Raw genomic sequence first — 18937 nt, forward strand, 5'->3', positions numbered from 1 at the left:
TCTAGTGAAAAAGAATTTGGGGAAAAAAAATGATCCAAGGTGCTACCCATATTCTTGTCTGTATTTGGGGTCATTCTCTTTTTACCTAGATCTGCAGGAATCCATGTGGCTGAAATACAGTAAGGCAGATGGTGTCTAGTAATGACCCAGAGGAGCCTGGCACGTTCAAGGGCCCGCCCCTGCTAGGAGGGGAGCCAGCTGGGGGAAAGGGATGCGGACATACAGGCAGGTGCGCAGCTTTTATAGCAGTACAGAGGCCTTGTAGAGAGTAATCCGTAGGATGTATCTGTCGTATAAAAGACTGGAGGCACAGGTAATTCTATAGGAAAAATACATTAAAGTGGGTGTTTGGAGGAGCATAGTTCTGCGTGGTGGTAGTGGTCCCCCCAGGGCAGTGTGGAAGCTGGATTGAGGATTAGCCCCGTCCAGGGGATCCAGTGACAAATGCTCAGGTTGCTGCAAGGAACCCAGTTTTCTTTGGTGATCTATTGGTTACCAAGGGTTTAGTATTTTTACCTTGTCATGGTAGAGAAGTCGTGGATGTGAGGTGTCAAGTCAACTATAAAGTGGTGTTGTCATGTTAATCACTTTTAAATATTTTAATAAATTAAAAAGTATTTTAAATACTTTGTGCCTTGAATTTCCCTGATCGCGCGCGCGCGCGTTTTTAAATTACATATATAATTGTTGCTGTTAGGACGATTCACTGAGAGCAGTTGATGGAGAGCTTTTGGGTAGAAGAGCAAAACATGAATATTTATGAATCTCTGGTGGGGGAGAGGAGAGAAGCTTATGCAGCAACCTTTTGCCACAGGGTAGGAGGGAATGGTCACTCAAGCAAGTGGGGACTGAGCCTGGCAGTAAAAGGTGCCTGTCGTCTAGATTTCACAAAGGGTTAGCCCCCCTAAAATGTTTGTTGTAGAGCAGCCTGCACTTTTGAGTGTCATTTTAATTTTAATAGCACATTGTTCTTAGGTTTCAGATGGGGAGCACTTTTAAAATTAAATGAAAATTCCAGTATTGTTAACATATGGTGTTATATTAGTTTCAGGTGCACAATACAGTGATGCAGCAGTTCCAGACATGACCCCGTGCTCACCATCATATACTTGATCTTAGCCAAAAGGCCAAGAAGCGATCTCATCAGGATAAATGTACTCTTTATTCCCCATCACCTCTTTTACCCGCCCCCCACCTCCCCTCTCATAACCACCACTCTAACCCCCTCTAACCACTCTTTAGTTAGAGTCTCTTTTGGTGTGTCTTTTTTTTTCCCCCTTTGTTTCTTTCTTTCTTAAGTTCTACATATGAGTGAAATCATGTTATTTGTCTTTCTCTGACTTATTTTGCTTAGCATTATACTCTCAGCCCCATCCATGTCCTCGCAAATGGCAGGATTTCATTCTTTTTATGGCTGAATAATATTCCATTGTATTTATATACCACATTTTCTGTATCCATTCATCTGTCGATGCACACTGGGTTGCTTTCCCGTCTTGGCTGTTGTAAATAATGCTGCAGTAAACACAGGGGGACACATATCCCTTCAAATTAAGTGTTGTTGTGCTTTGGTAAAAACCCACAGATGGGCGGCATGGGTGCTTCCCTCACACAGTGCTTTCTTCTGAAAGTTGACCGCTCTGTGAAATCGGGGGTGGTTCTCCAGCCTGGCTGTGGAAGAAAAATCATTGAGTAGCCTTTGACCGCAGCTATGGCAAAAAGCGAAAGGTTGTTTAATTTCTTTTAGTTTAACCTTAACTCAAAATTAGGTTTTGAATGACTGTAAAAATGCAAAATTCGGGGTGCCTGGGTGGCTCAGTCAGTTAAGCGTCCGACTTTGGCTCAGGTCATGATCTCACGGTCCGTGAGTTCGAGCCCCGCGTCGGGCTCTGTGCTGACAGCTCAGAGCCTGGAGCCCGTTTCAGATTCTGTGTCTCCCTCTCTCTCTGCCCCTCCCCTGTTCATGCTCTGTCTCAAAAATAAATAAACGTTAAAAAAAATTTTTTTTAAAAAATGCAAAATTCGAAGTCTCCAATGTTATGAGAATGGTCTAAAAAGAGTATTTTATTTTATTTTTTTAGAAATAATTTAAGTGAAAGAACCCTTTTCTCCTTTCAGTTCTTTCCTATAAATTGTTTATTAGTGTTTTTAACTGTGGTTAACCAGGTTCAAATTACTATCTTCGCGCCATCAACATGCATTAGGATAGACTCTTACAAGGAGAAGACCTGGGGTCTGGTAGGCGATCAGCCATTTAAAATGCTCTTATAGTATAAATGGCATAGACACATTTTAGGAACCTTTTATGTTAAATAGACAAACATTTTTCTGACAGAATGTTTTCATTTTTGCAAGCCAAAATTTCACCTCATGCCAGAATTTTCCACTTGTGATATAATTGAGTGTCTGACAGGGATATAAAAAATAAGAGATTCAGATAAAACAGTAGCAGAAGCAACTAAACATCAGATTTATTTCTGGAGAATGACCTCTGAGTAATTTCCACTGGATAATAAAAGTACAGGATAGGTGCGTTAATCTTCTAATGCCGGGCTAACAAACCACTGCAAACCTAGTGACTTAACATGGCAAGAATTTATCATCTTCCAGTTCTTGGGGTTGGAAGTCCAACACGGGTCTCACTGGGCTAAAATCAAGGTGTCCACAAGAACTGCACTCCTTCTGGAGGCTCTAGGGGAGAAGCCATTTCCTTGCCTTTCCAGCTTCTAGAAGGTACCTACATTCGCTGACTGGCGGCCTCCCGTCCTCAGGGCCAGCAAACTTGCACCTTTCTGACAATTTTTCCATAGTCCCCTTTGGTGCTGATCACAGGCAGGAACTTTTAGGGACCCCTGTGATTAGATTAGGCTCCCCTGCATAAAACCAGGATCATCTTCCCATCTCTAGATCCTAAACTTAATCACATCTGTTAAAGCCCCTTTGCCACCTAAGTAAGGTGACATATTTTCAGGTTCTGGGGATTAGGATGTGGGCGTCCTGGAGGGAGTGGTATTTTGTCTACCATTATGTAAATACTTAACACAGGATTTCATTCAGGGAAAGTACTTTTCACGAGTGCCTGTGCTTTGTTACAGGTCTTTTAGAAACTTTCACTTGGGTATTTTATAGGGAAGGGTTGTACTTTCTTTTTTTAAATACTTGAAAAAGCCAGTCTTACTTGTTTGGATCTTAACTTGCTTGCTAAAGCTAATGTTCATTCTCTTTGTTTGCTTTGATAGTGATAACCTGCTAAGGAGAGCCGCCTGCCAAGAAGCTCAGGTAATGTCACTTAATGTGCTCAAGTGAAAACCTGCTTTATCTCCACTGCGCAGAGCACCCCCGGCTCTTCCAGGGGACCTGCGAGGTGCCTTGCCTCGGTGTGGTTTGGAGAGATTTTCCTACTCTCCGGATGAGTCAGGCTGAGAGCCAGCTCTGAAGAGAGCTGGAGGAAGTTAGCCATCTGGTGAAGAGCAGTTCTAACGCCCACCCCTTTAGACGTGCTTACTTCTGGATTCGACCTAAGAGTGCATTAAGTGGGCCGGTTGGAGCTCGGGGAGTTTGTTCATGTCTGTGGTTGTCCTTGAAGATCAGACTAAGCCCTGAATCTCCCCTGCTCCAAATAACCCCCAAGGATGTCCGTTCAGAGCAGGTATTGCCCCTCGAAGTCAAATCTTCTTAAAACTGTTGATTCATATTTTTAAAGCCTGTTTAGCACAGTTGATTCATACCATGTGTGTGGTGTTCTCCCAGGCCTGTGATACTTAAAAAAGGCCTGTGGCACTTAAATATTCCTCTATCTGGCTGCATTAATTATGGTTGAATTAGAAATCCTTTCAAGTTGAATGGGGCACCTGGGGGGCTTAGTTGGTTAAGCATCTGACTTCGGCTCAGGTCTGATCTCAGCGTTCGAGAGTTCAAGCCCTACATCAGGCTCTGTGCTGCCAGCTCAGACCCTGGAGCCTGCTTCGGATTCTGTGTCTCCCTCTCCCTCTCTGACCCTCCCCACTCGTACTCTGTGTCTCTCTCTCTTTCTCTCAAAAATAAAAAACATTAAAAAAAAATCCTTTCAAGTTCAAGACCATGTTTTTGTTCTTCCATCCCCTCCAAGTTTGTACATTATACCTTGCAGGTGAAATTCCATGAGTTCCTGAGTTGCCTTTTTGTTGTATGTCATTTAAGCTTATGATATCAGAAATACCAAAAAGGAAACATGAAGTAAAAAACGGCAAAGGTATGATGTATTTAGTAGAAGATGTGGTGGCAAGCCTCATATTTGTTACTGAAATGTTTTCATAGATGACAATGACAATAGATACTATTAATAAATTCTTCTCTTTGGTGATTATCTAACTGTTCTAAATCTGTGGTTAAGAATTTGATTACTTATGTTGTTTGTTTTTATCTCCTATGGCTCTGCTGTTTTGAAAATCGATTCAAGGGACGCCTGGGTGGCATAGTCGGTTGAGCGTCTGACTCTTGATTTTGGCTCAGGTCATGATCCCAGGGTCGTGGGGTCAAGCCCCATGTTGGGCTCCGTGATGAGTGTGAACCCTGCTTGAGATTCTCCCTCCCCCTCCCTCCCTCTCCCTCCCTCTCCCTCTTCTCCCTCCCTCTCCCTCTTCTCCCTCCCTCCCCTCCCTCTGCCCCTCCCCCACTCACACACACTCTGTCTCTAAAAAAAAAAAAAATATATATATATATATATATATAATTTCAAATAAATTTCAGTATTAAATTTGAGATGTTTCCCACCCCAAGCTAATTTTTCATTAGCAACTGGAAAATCTTCTTGGGAGGGGACGCTCTTCTTTGTTTCTCCCTAAGGAAGAGTGGTTACAGGGTCCTCTCTTTCTTGTTTAAGGAAAATGGGTCCACCTCTGTTCTGAGTGCCGTCTCTTCCTTTCTCAGAGACTGCTCCTCTAGCCATTTGCTCCCTCATATTTACCTCTTCCCACGGCTCTAATTCTTTACTTCTCAGCACCCATGGACCTCCTTCCATCTGGCAGACAGAAGTGAATTCATCCTTAGAGCCTACTCTCATTACTCTTTGTGTTTATGTCCTTCCTTTTACGGTCTAAATTCTTGAAAGAATTTTTTTTTTAATCTCCCGTAAACTCAACTCACTGTAGCTTCACATAAGCTCCTTAGCCCACTGTAAACCTGAGACTGGAGGTAGGTAAGAATTGGAGAGACTAGGAAACCGGGACACGGGAGAATCATCTGGAACTGTAGATCTGGAATCTGGTAGGCCAGAGAAACTAGTTAATTAAATGACTTCTGGCCACATTCCAGAAAAGATATGGCTGGAGAAAGAACACATTACAATGTTTGGAGATTTGGCAGTGAAATTTTAAGGTTGAATTCAACAAAACTGAAAACCGTAGAAATTAGAACACACCAGAAACTTTTTACAAACACATGGTAGGTCTTTCAGAAGCATTCAGAAAGTGTTTTGTTTTGCTTTGTTTTGTTTTAAAAGACTGTGCGTGGTGAGAACAGCTCTCCCCAGGACTGTCAGGGACGCAGTGGATTTAGAGTCACTTAATAAAACTCTTGGTGTAACTTTCATTTTTCTCCCGACTTTACTTTGTGCTTGTACGCTTGATGTCTGCCTCCTTGGCCCAGACCTGCTCTCCACAATCAAAGACCTGAAAGGTTGGCTCTGGAGCTTTCCTACTCACTCCTTCTGGTGATGGTCTTTTCCAGCCCAGGTGGGAGAGCGCCAGCTCACCTTTGTTCCCAGCTTGGTTCTGCACATCCAGTTCTGCGTGCTTCTGAGTGCCGCCACCTTTATCTGCTTTTTAGAGCTGACAGATAGAAGAAGTTTGGGCTTTGGAGTCGCATGTAAATTCTAGGCTTGTGATTTATTAACTATATGACTTAATCTTTCTGAATCGTGGTTTTCTCAACTATTAAAATGGGAACATTTAATACCTCCTTAGTTTCTGAGAACTAAGAATAATGTGTAGGACAGAGGCAAATACTGGGTGCTTAGTAAGTGTCGTCGTTCTTTTCCTTGCTAGTTAATGCTATTTGGCTATCAAGTTATACAAGGTCGCAAAGAGGAGGAGGCAATAGACTATTAGGTTTATTTTCTATACGTATGAAAATCTGAAGATGAAAAATTTTAATGTTGGTTTTTGAGAGAGAGAGAGAGAGAGAGACAGAGCATGAGCAGGGGAGGCGCAGAGAGAGAGGAAGACACAGAATCTGAAGCAGGCTCCAGGCTCTGAGGGGTCAGCACAGTGCCTGATGCGGGGCTCGAACCCATGAACCGCGAGGTCATGACCTGAGCTGAAGTCAGATGCTTAACCAACTCAGCCACCCAGGCGCTTTGAAAATATGAAGATTAATTGGTAACACATAGGTTCTTTATGAGTATGCTTTAGTAATAAATTGAAGGAGAAAAAGATTATACTCTGAAAACTGAGGACAAATGGGTTAAACTTCCCTTCTGATCGACTGTGGCCTTGCTGATTATGTGTTTATAATAAACCTGGCCGTAGCCTATGGAGAACAGAAAAGTTACTTACCTCTAGTAGATGAAGCAGGGTTTTTTTTTCTTATAGAATTTAGGTGATTGTCATTAAATAATGGTAGACTTTGTTATTGCCCACAGTGTTTTGTCAGTATGAAATCCTGAAAGAACATTTTTTTCCCCCAGAGTAGATACTGTGTCTCCTGGAAGTAAATGCCTTTGGAATGAAAGAATATATGTCATCGCTAACTGAATAAAAAGACATTTGCTTAAAACTTTTCTTCTTTCCTTTTTAGGTGTTTGGCAACCAACTCATTCCTCCCAATGCGCAAGTGAAGAAGGCCACGGTTTTTCTCAATCCCGCAGCTTGCAAAGGGTAGCTCAGTTTGCGATTTGTCACATCCTCCCTTTTCCTAAGGGGTGGGGGGAATCCTGGACCATCAGGCAGCTAGTTGGATTGTGTGGAATTGGAAGAAGAAGGCTCAGTACTCATCTAGCAATAGGATTAATTTGTAATGGAGAAACAGCAGTTAATGAGCTGTAACTTGTAAAGCTGTCCGATGCTTAGCCAACGTGTCTAGCTGCAGTTTAATGAAAATCCCAGAATCCCCACTCTCACGTAAGTCTTCCCTGTGTGGGGACAGCCCCTGCTGTTGCGATGGCAATGATCGAGCCTTCTCTGTCACAGGATGTTCCACGATGGCCAAGAGCACTGTGGGCTTGTGAAGTCAGAAATGACCTTTCCAGAAGGAGGGAACCTTGAGCTAGGTCTTTGGAGGTTGGCAGACTGAGAGCACTCAGTCTTCCTGATGGAGGAGATGGGCCAGGGGGCGGGGGTTGTGCTAGGGACAGGAATGACTAGTTAGGTCCCTCCTGTGTCCCATGACAGTCTGTGACCTGGTCTGGCTGGCCTGGAAGAGTTGTCTGAAGACATGGTGGGCATTCAGGTGTGAGGAATCCATGGGACTTTGGTTAATAATCACATGTTTGTGTTCATTTATCATAACAAGGGTCCTGTGCTGGTGCAGGACGTTGAGAGTGGGGGAGGCTGTGTGTGCATTTAGCAGGGCAAAGCGTCCATGGAAATTCTCTGTGTTTTGTGCTCATTTTTACTCTGGACTTGAAAACTGCTCTAAATAATAAGGTGTATAAATTTTAAAAAACTATAAGGGAAAAAATTTTTTTTTCATTCTTCGGTGCTGCTCTCATTTAGTTGGAAAGGTGAATTTAAAAAGATTTTGAAGGCTTTTAGAAAAAATCATTTAAAACTTAATTATTCTGAGAGAGAGAGAGAGAGAGCGTGCACGAGCGCGTCTGAGATTCAGAGAGAGAGAGAGAGAGGAAGAATCCCCAAGCAGGCTCTGCACTGTCAGCACAGAGCCTGATGAAGGCTTGAACCCACAAACTGTGAGTTCATGACCTGAGCCAAAATCAAGAGCCAAGCGCTCACCCGACTGGGCGCCCCTAAGATGCAAAATTATTCTTAAAATATAGTAAGGATTAAAAGGTTGTGTGTGTGTATGTTGGGCGGAATAATATTTTTTATTCTCCCTAACGACCAGAACAATTCTTTTTGTCTTCTCTGAGGATCAGAAAATTAATAAATACGTATTAGGTTGGATCGTATAAGATCTAAGTCAAATGATATTAAGAACAACAAGAACAAAAAGAGTAGTTGGGACCAGCTTCTAAGTAGTCTTGTGTAAAACGCAGGGTCTCTGAAATAAGTTTCTTGAGTAAGAAAGAAGTAATTTCTTGAGAATAGTGAGTGTGGCTTTACAGATAGAAGGAGGAGTCAGGCCTTATTTTTAGTTCTGCAGTTTCTGACACTTAACTACAGATTGTCTGAACTGACTCTGCCTGCTTGAATCCTATCAGACTGGCTTGGTCAGAGCCACCTCCCTCCCCCATGAACATACCAATCTTAACGCCTGTTGATCATTCGTCCTCACACCACACAATCAAAATACCCAAGATAACTAAACAGTGGTGGCCTGTGGCAGAAGCTGGCAGAGAACTCTGTGGGCTTCAGAGTCGGAAGGACCAGACTTGTATACTCTTCGGTTCTGTGTACTACGGGAGTTACATAACTTAAATCCTCAGTGTACTCATCTGTGAAATGGGAAAGTAATAGCTCCTACCTTATACAATTGCCATATAGAATAGACGCTTTAGGATTAGATGAGATAATGCCTATAATGTGTTGGGCGTTTCTGTTTCCTGTAAGCACTGGATAAAAGGGGACTATAAGCCACTGTGATTACTTTTGACTTGTTGGCGAGATTCAAAACGCTCTCTACTTGCTCTCGAAAGTGCTTGTAACTCCCCCCTGCCTACTGTAGTATAACTGTTGTAGGTCCTATTCCTTTAGAGACCTAGTAAGTTAGCAACTTGCTAATTCTGATGAAGAAAAATATGACACATTAAGTTCCTACTTAGATATTTACATTAAAAAATTAAGAAACGTTTTTAGAGCAGTTTAAGTTCTGTGTACATTTTTACATGTGAAGGTATTGGCATTTCTAAAGGTGGATTATTGTCTAAGAGTATAAAATCTTTATCTTTAAAGGTGAGGCAAGGGAAAGTCTTCTAAAGTTAGTGTCCCTTTTAGCAAGGTGAACCCTTGTATGCTTCTGGCCAGCCGCCACTCTGCAGCTCTCCAGCATCTTTTTTTTCCCCTAAGCTTTCACTATTTAATTGCACTATTTTTGTCATCTTGGCTCTGCTCTGACGCATAATTCATAATTCATCGTGTAGCTATTTCATTATGTAGTGCTGGTTTAAAACTACATGGGCGCTTTAAGAAATAAGATAACTGTGTGTTTAGCATTAATAAATAATACATTAAGAAGTAATTGTTTTTTTGGTGTGTATGTGAACCTGGAAATTGCTGTAGGTACATAAAGTTTTCCTTTAGCTCTGGTGCTATCTCACCTATAATTATGTAATAAATAATGCATTTCTCCCTGGTAACACTTTCAATTTTTTATATCGAACATGAGAAGGGAAAAAAAAAATCACTTTCATTTTAGAGATTGTCTGTAGCCATCGTATCACGTAAAGACGTGAATAAAAGCCCAAATGTTCAAATCCTGTTTCTTCAACTTGGAGGAGTTTACCGATTTGTTGTAAATGATTAATATAGCAGATTGAGATTGGTCCATAGTTGTGCTTCTCAGTGAGAGCTGATCCACTTCTAGCTGATCTTTTCTTATCAATCTAGTAATGAAAACAACCCTGGAAGGAGAAGCATTTGTAGTATTACTAGCTCAGCCCTTTGCTGTTGGGTGAAGCCCCAGAAATGGTGAGCTGGAAAAGGGAGGTCTTCATGTAGCCTTCCCTGCTTGTTCTAAGAAGCATTCAGGGCACTAGACGGGGCAGGGGATATTTGTGCCCTTTGCTTCTGACGTGCTCGTGTAAATCACGAGTTGGAGACACACTTTTTGAGTGGTTCTCGTGAAAATTTGTCCAACCTTCTCCGTTTCTATTTTAATTCAGAATCAGAAATGTTACGTGTTTCTCTCTGCCCTTTGGTGCTTATTTCTTTTTAAAGAATGTTGAATTTGGTCTGTGCCTCACTGCACACGTGGCCCATGAGCTACCTGTGCGTCTCTTCCTAGTATAAAATGCCTGTGAGAAAGTCAAAGCATGCATAACTGCTTTAAAAAAAAATCTTTTTTTTTTTTAACATTTATTTATTTTTGGGAGACAGAGACAGAGCACATGTGGGGGAGGGGCAGAGAGAGAAGGAGACACAGAACCCCAAGCAGGCTCCAGGCTCCAAGCTGTCAGCACAGAGCCCAACGCGGTGCTTGAACTCACAAACCGTGAGATCATGACCTGAGCCGAAGTCGGACACTTAACCGACTGAGCCACCCAAGCACCCCCCCCCCCAAAAAAAACGTCTTTGAAAGAGGACTGAGTAAATGTGGATGTGAAAGTTAGAGGTTCGGCGTTTTGAAAGTTCTAGCTTTTGTTCTTCTTCGATGTGATAGTTGAAAATGTTTGGGCAGAAAACAGGTCAACTGATTGGTATGCTTAACATTTATTCAACTCTGAGACTATGCCATTGGGGACTCTTTACAAGTTGTGCAACCCTTGATTCTTGGGCTGTGTTTCTGACTCCTCACCTGCACTGGACAAGAGTCACTGTCAGAATGATGTATTTGATGCTTTTAAAACACAGACATTCTTCAAAGGACTCTGTTTCTGTTCTTAGATCACCTCACAATTGTGTTGTTTCCTTTTCCGCAGAATTTACATGTCTACATTTGGGGCAGGTTTATTCATTCATGCATTAGTGCATTCATTCATCAGATACTTATTAAATATCTTCTGAGTGTGCCAGACGTAATCCTAGAGGCCGGGGGATGCAAGGATTATAAGATTCGGTGTCTGTTTTTGGAAGGCTTTCAGTCTTGTCCCAAAGACTGTCTTGCCAGATCACTGATCGTCATGCAATAGGAAAATTCCTAAGAGAGGTGTATACAAAGTGATAGGGCAATAAAGAGAAGGATGTGACTATGCCTGGGAGCTTCAGACAAGCTGTTGGTTATCCTAAAGTTACATTAATTTCAAACTTACCCTTTCTTAGCAGAAATTCTGCCTTCATCGAAAAGAATTTTGCTCCTTCTCCTGGGATTTCACTACAGGTTTGAAACTCAAGAAATGGAGATATCTCTAGTATTTGAAACTGTTAAAAATGGTGTATTTCTTCATCAAAAATTGTGTCCACTGAGTTAGAATTAATCAGTATTCTGTGGGGTTCAGTTTATTCCCTCGGGCCATATGAAAAATGTTAAATACACTCTCCTTCTACCCCTGGAATATAAATCAGTTCCATGAGGACTTACTACATTATACTTAAGTTCTAGTTGTTTTTGTCTGCTTTGTTGTGCTGTGTCCCTAGCCCCTATACCTGTGTCTAGCACATAGTAGGTCCTCAGTAAATACTTGCTGAATGAATCAAATGTTGTTTCCTGAGGGGAGCCATACGCAGTGAACATTCTTCCTCTATAGAGGAACTAGACTCTGAACTGTAAGCATCCCAGATGGGTAAGAGCTGATTGCGTTAGAAGGTAAACTCCTGGAGGCCCCAGAGTGGTAGCATCTACATTTCTATCCATAGAAGCTCATCACTCATTGTCCGACTTCCTGTACTTGCACAAATAGAGGAAATCTGCTTCTTGTTCTACTCCAGCGAGGATGGCTGGGCTTTTTATTCTCCCTCTTGAGAACTTGTGTTAAAATTTTTGTATTTTTCCTTTGTCTACAGCAAAGCCAGGACTCTATTTGAAAAAAATGCTGCCCCGATTTTACACTTATCTGGCATGGATGTGACTGTCGTTAAGGTAAGAACGCTCCAGAGTGTTGATTTTTTTCCGAGCTACTTATAACTTCTTATAACTTACCTTCTTCTCTTGACTCCATAGCAGAAATCACTTAACACACAAGAAGCTGGGAACAGAGGAATCAATGTTGTGTCTTTGTTCTGATCATTAATAAAAGTGGTTTTATTTTTATTTTTTTCAAAGCACTGCCAGCTTTTCATTTTCAGAGTAAGATTAGATGGAAGCATGAACTTGATTCCTTTCATCTGCAAGATAGGACGTGGAATTACTGTCTCTTAGAAGATGAAAGTAGGAATAGCTGTAAGAATTCTTTTCCTGAAAATAAAAAAATTTCCACTTTGAGTAATTAATTACTTGGTAGTGCCACAGACAGGTAAACATTTTCTCTCTGGTGAGGAATTTTAAGTGGTAAAGCTGTAGAATTTGTGACATTTGGCTAAGACAAGGAGACAAAAGTAAGTTAGAAGGATTGTGCTATAGAGAAGACGCTCCAAGACTCCACTCAAAGCCCCAAAACTTTGAAGCGATATGTATATGGGGGGTACTGAGGCGTGTGCATTTGGTGAAAATCACTCTTCTCATGTTTGTAAGTCTGTAGTTTATTTTTAATATTACACACTTTCATGAAATCAGAGATTAAAAGGTAATTGAATCCAATTTACCGTGACGTGTTGACCTATCATGTCCAGCTGGTCGGAGATGTGGTCTTCAGTTGTCCACCTCCAGGGACGGGAGAAGGGGGAAGAGAGCGAACATTCATCTGAGTGCTTGTAATGCACGTTTCAGGCTCCACGTATGAGAGATCCTAGAATTGTTATGTAGGACTGACATTTCTTCTTTCAATGTTCGATTGAACTCAAAACCACCTGGACCTGGAGCTTTCTCTGAAGGGAGATTGTTTTGTATGGTTCTAGAAGTAGTGAGGTTCTATTCTTGAATTAATTTTGGCAAGGCACGATTTTCAAGCAATTTGTTCATTGCATTGAAGTTTTCAAATTAACTGATACCAAGTTGTTCCTAATTTCCTCCTTTTGACTTTAAGTTTCTGTAATACTTGTAGTATCTCATTTTAATTCTTCATATTGTTTATATGTGCCCCCATTTTTTCTCTCATTAGTCTTGTGAGAGATATGTCAATTTAATCCTTGCCAAGAATCAGTTTTTGGCATGTTGATCCTCTCGTTTATGTTTGTTTCATTAATTTCTAGTCTGTGTTTATTGTTTCCTTTATTCTACTTACTTAGGGTTTTTCCCGCTGTTCTGACATTTTAACTTGGATGTTTATTTATGTTTTACCGTTTTTCATTGTATTTATTTCAAGCTATAAATTTTGCTTTACTTCTTCAACTGCATCTTCTAAGTTATGATATATGATATTTTCATTAACATTCATTAAAAAATATTTTCTAACTTCCATCATGATTTTTGTTTGGCCAGTGAGTTCTTTAGACCCGTTTTTAAATTTCCAAATATAAAGTTTTTCTAGTTATCTTTTTTTCTAGTTAGCATTTTGTTAATGATTTCTTATTTGATTGCATTATGGGTCAGTGAATGTAGTCTATACAATTCCAGCATTTGGAAGTTTATCAAGTCTTGTTTTGTGGCCTAGCGTGTGTTTTGTTTTCATCAATGTTCCCCGTATGCATAAAAGAGTATCAGTCATCGGGTACCACGTTCTGCTTGTGCCCAATGAGTTAAGTCTGTTCGTTGTGTGGTTCTAGTCTTCTGTGTCCTTACTGAGTTTTTTCCTTCTGCTTTAACTATAGAGAGAGGGGTATTAGAACGCTCTCACCGTTTGTGCAGATTTTTCTATTTCTCTATGTAGTTTTGCTCATTTTTGGTTTTTACATTTTGAGATATATATATATATATATATATTTATATATATTTATATATATATTTTTATATATTTGATAGATTTGATAGATTGCTCTCCTGTTTCAAGTCACCTCATTTGTCTTGCACTTTGACCCTGTCGAGAGCAATTCTCTTTAGCCCCAGTACTACCTCTGCCACAGTCTGTCTTCTCTAGTATTAGTGACTCTAGCTTGCTTTGGTTGGTTTTTGCTTGGTGTAATATTTTTTTATCCCTTTACTTTCAGCCTTTTTGTATCTTTATATTTTAGATGTACTGCTGGTAAAGGCTTGAAAACAGGGTATTTTAAGGATCCAACTTTTTTTTTTTTTTTTTTGGTCTTTTTACTGGACCATTGAATCCATTAACATTTATTATAATTACTGCCGTATTTCTTTCTACACTAGATATCTATTGCTGCATAAGAAACACCTTGACAACTGCTTCTCTGCTTCTGATTCTGTTGGTCAGTGGTCTGTTCAGAGCTGCCCTTGTGCTGGTCTCACTGGGCTCAACCCATGGCCTGGCTGAGGAGGGATGGCCTAAGATGGCCTGACTCATGTATCTGTGGGTCAGTTCTGCTGCTGTCTGGCTCATGTGGTCCCCAGCACACATCTTCACCTGGCAGCTGGGTTCTCTGAAGTAAATTACAGACATCATGTCATTTTAATCCCTAGATTCTTCAGTATGCACTTAAAAAAAAAATCAGACTACCTTTCTTTGTAACTGCGGTGTCCTTATTATACCCAGCACAAGTAACAGTTCTCTAATATCATGTCATGCTAGCTAGTGTCTTGATTCACTTTTCTTTATTTAATATCATTAGGCCACTTTTTTTTTTTTAATCCTTCCTTTGTTGGTGCATTTGGAATTTTCATCTTCAAGTATGTTATCCTTATAAATGTAATCTAATCTTTTAAATAACTGTCTATTAAATCTGTCAAAAATTTTTAGAATTTTGGTGCATTCATGTACATATTCATATTTATTAATTTTTTTGCAAGTATTTATTGACTGTCTACTGTGAGCTAAGTCCTGTTCTAGGTATTGGGGATACAGGCTGAACAAAATAAACTTTCCATGTCTGTCCCCAAAGAGCTTCAAAGTGGGAAAGGGAAGGATCAGATAGGAAACAGATACACAAACATACGGTTTGTCGGATGGTGATGAGTGCCAAGAAGAAATATCAAGTAGAGTAAGAGGACCAGGAGGAATAGGGGTGTCATTTACATATTCAGTAAATTACCTTTTGCCTCTATTGTTGATAGTGTTGTATAGAGAAAGGCTCAAGGGAGAGTCCTAAAGAAATGTCACTGGGAATCTGCCTACAATTTGATGTCACTTCACTGAGCTGCTCCCTTGGAGCACAGACCTTCAGTTGGTAGCTAACTAACCTACTTAAATTCTAGCGTATCGTTCCCACATTTCTCTATTTTGTCCCCGAGGACCTCATCACCTAGCTTGCCAGGTGCCTTGCTAAAGAGCAGATACAATGTCTGTCTAGTTTCCCATATCTACTGATCTAGTAATGTCAAGGAAGATGAGGATAGTCCAAAATGCCTCGTTCTTAACGAATCCATACTGATTCCTGACGATCGCCTATTTTGGGATACTCACAACCTATCCTCTTAATCAGGATTGACAGATATTCTTTTTAAAAAAAATTAACTATTTGCAAACGTGTGTTTAACTATAAAGCCAGCCATTTCATTTTTAAAATAAAAGTGGGATAATTCATCATAAGATTAATGGTGTTAGTTCAGGGGCTTCTTTTTTCCTCTGTGTTAACTGCGCTCAGGTACTTTGCCTATTAGTGTGTCTTGTACAGTGTCAATAGGAAGGGCTGTTTCCTATTTTAGTATTAGTTGCATTATGTGTTTTAAAATTTAATGTTTGGTTTTAGAGGTAGTGGCTTAGATGATTCATTGAAGTCTGCATACGTATCTGAGGAAATACTTTCAGTAAAAATGGTGAGGTTTAGGTACTGTGTTGTAACTACTCTGAATCATACCTGTACATCTTTAACGTGTAGTCATAGCAAAACCTAACCTTTCATTTAAGTACAGTACAAGTTATGAACAGTTATCTTGCTAGTTTAGTAGTTTTATACACTGCTTTACAACAGTACTAAGGGGAAGCTATTATTACCCCATCCCCCAACACACATAATCTCATTGATAAGGAAATTAAGCTCCTGAGAGTTTAAGGCCTCTCAGCTAAAAAGTAGCAGGGTTGGCTTTTAATCTGGGTTTCTTGGGTTCCCAAATCTGTGCTCTTTTCATTACATCTGTTACTCTGTATTTGCATATACACATGACTTCCTGCTTTCAGATGAAAGGCACCCGGTAAATAGTGTAATTGAATCTGCACTGGACTGGAAATGAGTCCTTTGACTAGCTAACTGTATAACTGGAGACAGATCACTGGGTTTGAGTTTTATATATATGTATATATGTATATATATATAAACATATATAAATTTATATAATATAAATATATATATCAATATATATTTTAACATTTTTTTTAAGTGTTTATTTCTGAGAGAGACAGAGTACAACTGGGGGAGGGGCAGAGAGAGGGGGAGACACAGAATCTGAAACAGGCTCCAGGCTCTGTGCTGACATCTGACAGCAGGGCCCGAACTCACGAACCGCGAGATCATGACCTGAGCCGAAGTTTGATGCTGAACCGACTGAGCCACCCAGGCGCCCCGAGTTTTATATTTTTAAGAAGCTTAAAGATGGTTTCTGAGGTCCCTTCCAGCTCTAAACAGTACAAAAGTATATATATATATATAATTGCTTTGATAGCTGCTTAGTTTTTCATGCCTATCAATTATGCAGACTTTGAGGAAAGACTTGTGTAAAACTTTAAAGAAAATATCCCAGATGTTTACATCTTTGATCTTAGGGCCCTAGGATGATAAATTTACCAAAGTCTTCTTTTGTATTTCAGACTGATTATGAGGGCCAAGCCAAGAAACTTCTGGAACTGTTGGAAAACACAGATGTGATCATTGTTGCAGGGGGAGATGGGACACTGCAGGAGGTATGGCTATTGTTCTGTTTGAAACCATTTTGAAGGTGAGAAAAATGGAAACTAGATGGTTGAGCAATGGCATAAAGTGGTTACAACTTAAGGAAATGATTTATTTTTAGTTTATTTTTTTAGGATTGTTACTTTCTGAAACAGGCATAGCATTACGTTTTCCTCATGTGCTTTTATTTCATTGCTTTGTATAAACTTTATACCCAGCATATAGAAGGATTTTTGTTTTATCAAATTGAAGTTGGATAAAAATGAATACAGAGAAGAAATGGTGTTGAGTACAATAAGATTTTTATACGTTAGAGACTCTGATGGAGAAGCCCTGTTGGTTAGGGAGTTAGGGAATCAGTTTTAATTAGGAAGAATTTTATTCTTCTGAAATAAGCTTAAAGATCCCCTTTTGAACAAAATGCATTTGCCTGTCCTCACATCTTTTCCATCACATGGAATGTTATCTCCTAATAGTACAGTTAGAGGCCGGCGTCTATATATTTAGGTGTATGTATCTGCCTCTCTTTTAAAACTTCATGTCCTTAATGCTTACTTTGGTCCAATGAGGACAGGAAGTATGTTGCCCTAGAAGTGCTCTTCTTTTGGAGGGCAGCAGACTGAAACCTTCATTATGTATTAGAAACCCCTGAAGAGCCAGGTCAGGTGCCCCTCCTCCGGCTCAGTGTTTCCATCCCATGGGCCATAATTCACATTTGTGCCTCATTTCTGATTGCCTTTTGCCTCCATTTGGTGGTTTCCTCAGTGTTGAGGGATCCGGAGCTAACAGCAGACAGAGCAGTGTCCTATGTTTGACTTAGCAATTATGTGAGCCTTAGTAAGCTTCTTTTAGAAAGGCTGTGCTAATGATCTTGTAATTGTTTTTATGGCTTTTTAATGAAGTGTGAAGAATACTGGTAGCATGCCAACAAAGAATGAAGTAGACCTCACGACAGCCCCCTTTAATCCTGAAATTCAGTGAGGCAGGAGGTGAAGGGGGAAGATTGGCATCAGCCTTTACTTCACAAAACGTTTTTAAGAAATATACCAAATTGCGTATCTGGGATCATCACAGTCATATAAAAATAGGCACTGAATATGCCAAAACGTAAAAAACTGATTAATGATGGTTGTTCTGCATGGTGGGACTTTGAGAAAGAATTTTCTTCTTCGGGTGTTTTTCACCACTTTTACAAGACCTGTGTATTATATTTTAAAAATAAAACATGTACAAATTCAAATTAAAAATACCTTTTAAAAGCGGGGCCGCTCTTCCCCTTGTCTTCATTTTCATCACTAAGAAACATTTATTGAGCAGAGACTTTCCCGCGTGTAGCAAAGAGTTAGTTTTTTCCTGTATGTGCACTTATAGTACAACCTCAGCTCTTCCGTATGATTGATGGGTGCCTCACACTTGTATCCATTTTATAGAACTTAGAACAGTTTTGCTAATATGATGTGGAGGTTTTATAATTATTTTGTCTTAGCCTCTATTGGACTATTGATTTTAGGTCAAGAATAAAATCTAATTTAGCTCTGATCCCTTTGCAGAATACTGTGGTTGAAGAGCTAGTACATCTTTTCACATAGTTTCTAGGAAGAAAATAGGAACACGTTTGTGATCCATGAAAATTGAGTCTAATTCTTGTATAAGGGGAATACATGTTGTTTATAATTTTTTTTTAACATTTGTAGGTTATTACTGGAGTTCTTCAAAGAGCAGATGAGGTGAGCTTTAAAGAAAGAGCGATTGCATTTTAACCTCTGCATTTCTGTTCTTTTTCTCTTCTTTTACCTTTTTTTTTTTTTTTTTTTTTTTTTTTTTTTTTTTTACCATTTTATATGTTAAGGTGCTTCCTTGGGTTTTAGTAAATACTGCTGCCTGTGTCCTAGAACACTTTTATTATTAATCTGTGGCAGACTTCTCTGCTGTAGTATTCCAGAGTACCCAACAGCTTTTTACAGGAAAAGCTATTGTTTGGAATATAAAATTTTCCCATGGAAACTCTTGTTCACAGAATTCCTTCATAAATGAATGGTGGTATATCCATATACTGGAAGCCATGGAGCAGTAAAAATGAATGAATTAGATCTATAAGTATTTATAGATCTTTCTATGTATGTATGTATGTATACACATATATATTTATGTGTACATATAAAATTTTGAATTTCATTTTTATAATGAAAAAGGCAGGTTGCCAAAGTATGTTA

At 39.8% G+C, this 18937-nt stretch overlaps 1 protein-coding gene across 3 annotated transcripts in view; it reads left to right on the plus strand.

Annotated features, from left to right (window-relative positions):
• Positions 1–18937, plus strand: part of AGK (acylglycerol kinase) — an 80744-nt gene that overhangs the window by 24216 nt on the left and 37591 nt on the right. For all 3 annotated transcript variants that reach the window (XM_030308589.1, XM_030308590.1, XM_030308591.1), the window contains exons 3-7: positions 3240–3279; positions 6775–6854; positions 11754–11829; positions 16643–16735; positions 18419–18451. In XM_030308589.1, coding sequence (XP_030164449.1) covers positions 3240–3279; positions 6775–6854; positions 11754–11829; positions 16643–16735; positions 18419–18451 — 322 coding nt within the window. The remainder of the gene's footprint in view (positions 1–3239; positions 3280–6774; positions 6855–11753; positions 11830–16642; positions 16736–18418; positions 18452–18937) is intronic.

Source organism: Lynx canadensis, chromosome A2 (genome assembly GCF_007474595.2).
Source record: "Lynx canadensis isolate LIC74 chromosome A2, mLynCan4.pri.v2, whole genome shotgun sequence".
Lineage (NCBI taxonomy): Eukaryota > Metazoa > Chordata > Mammalia > Carnivora > Felidae > Lynx > Lynx canadensis.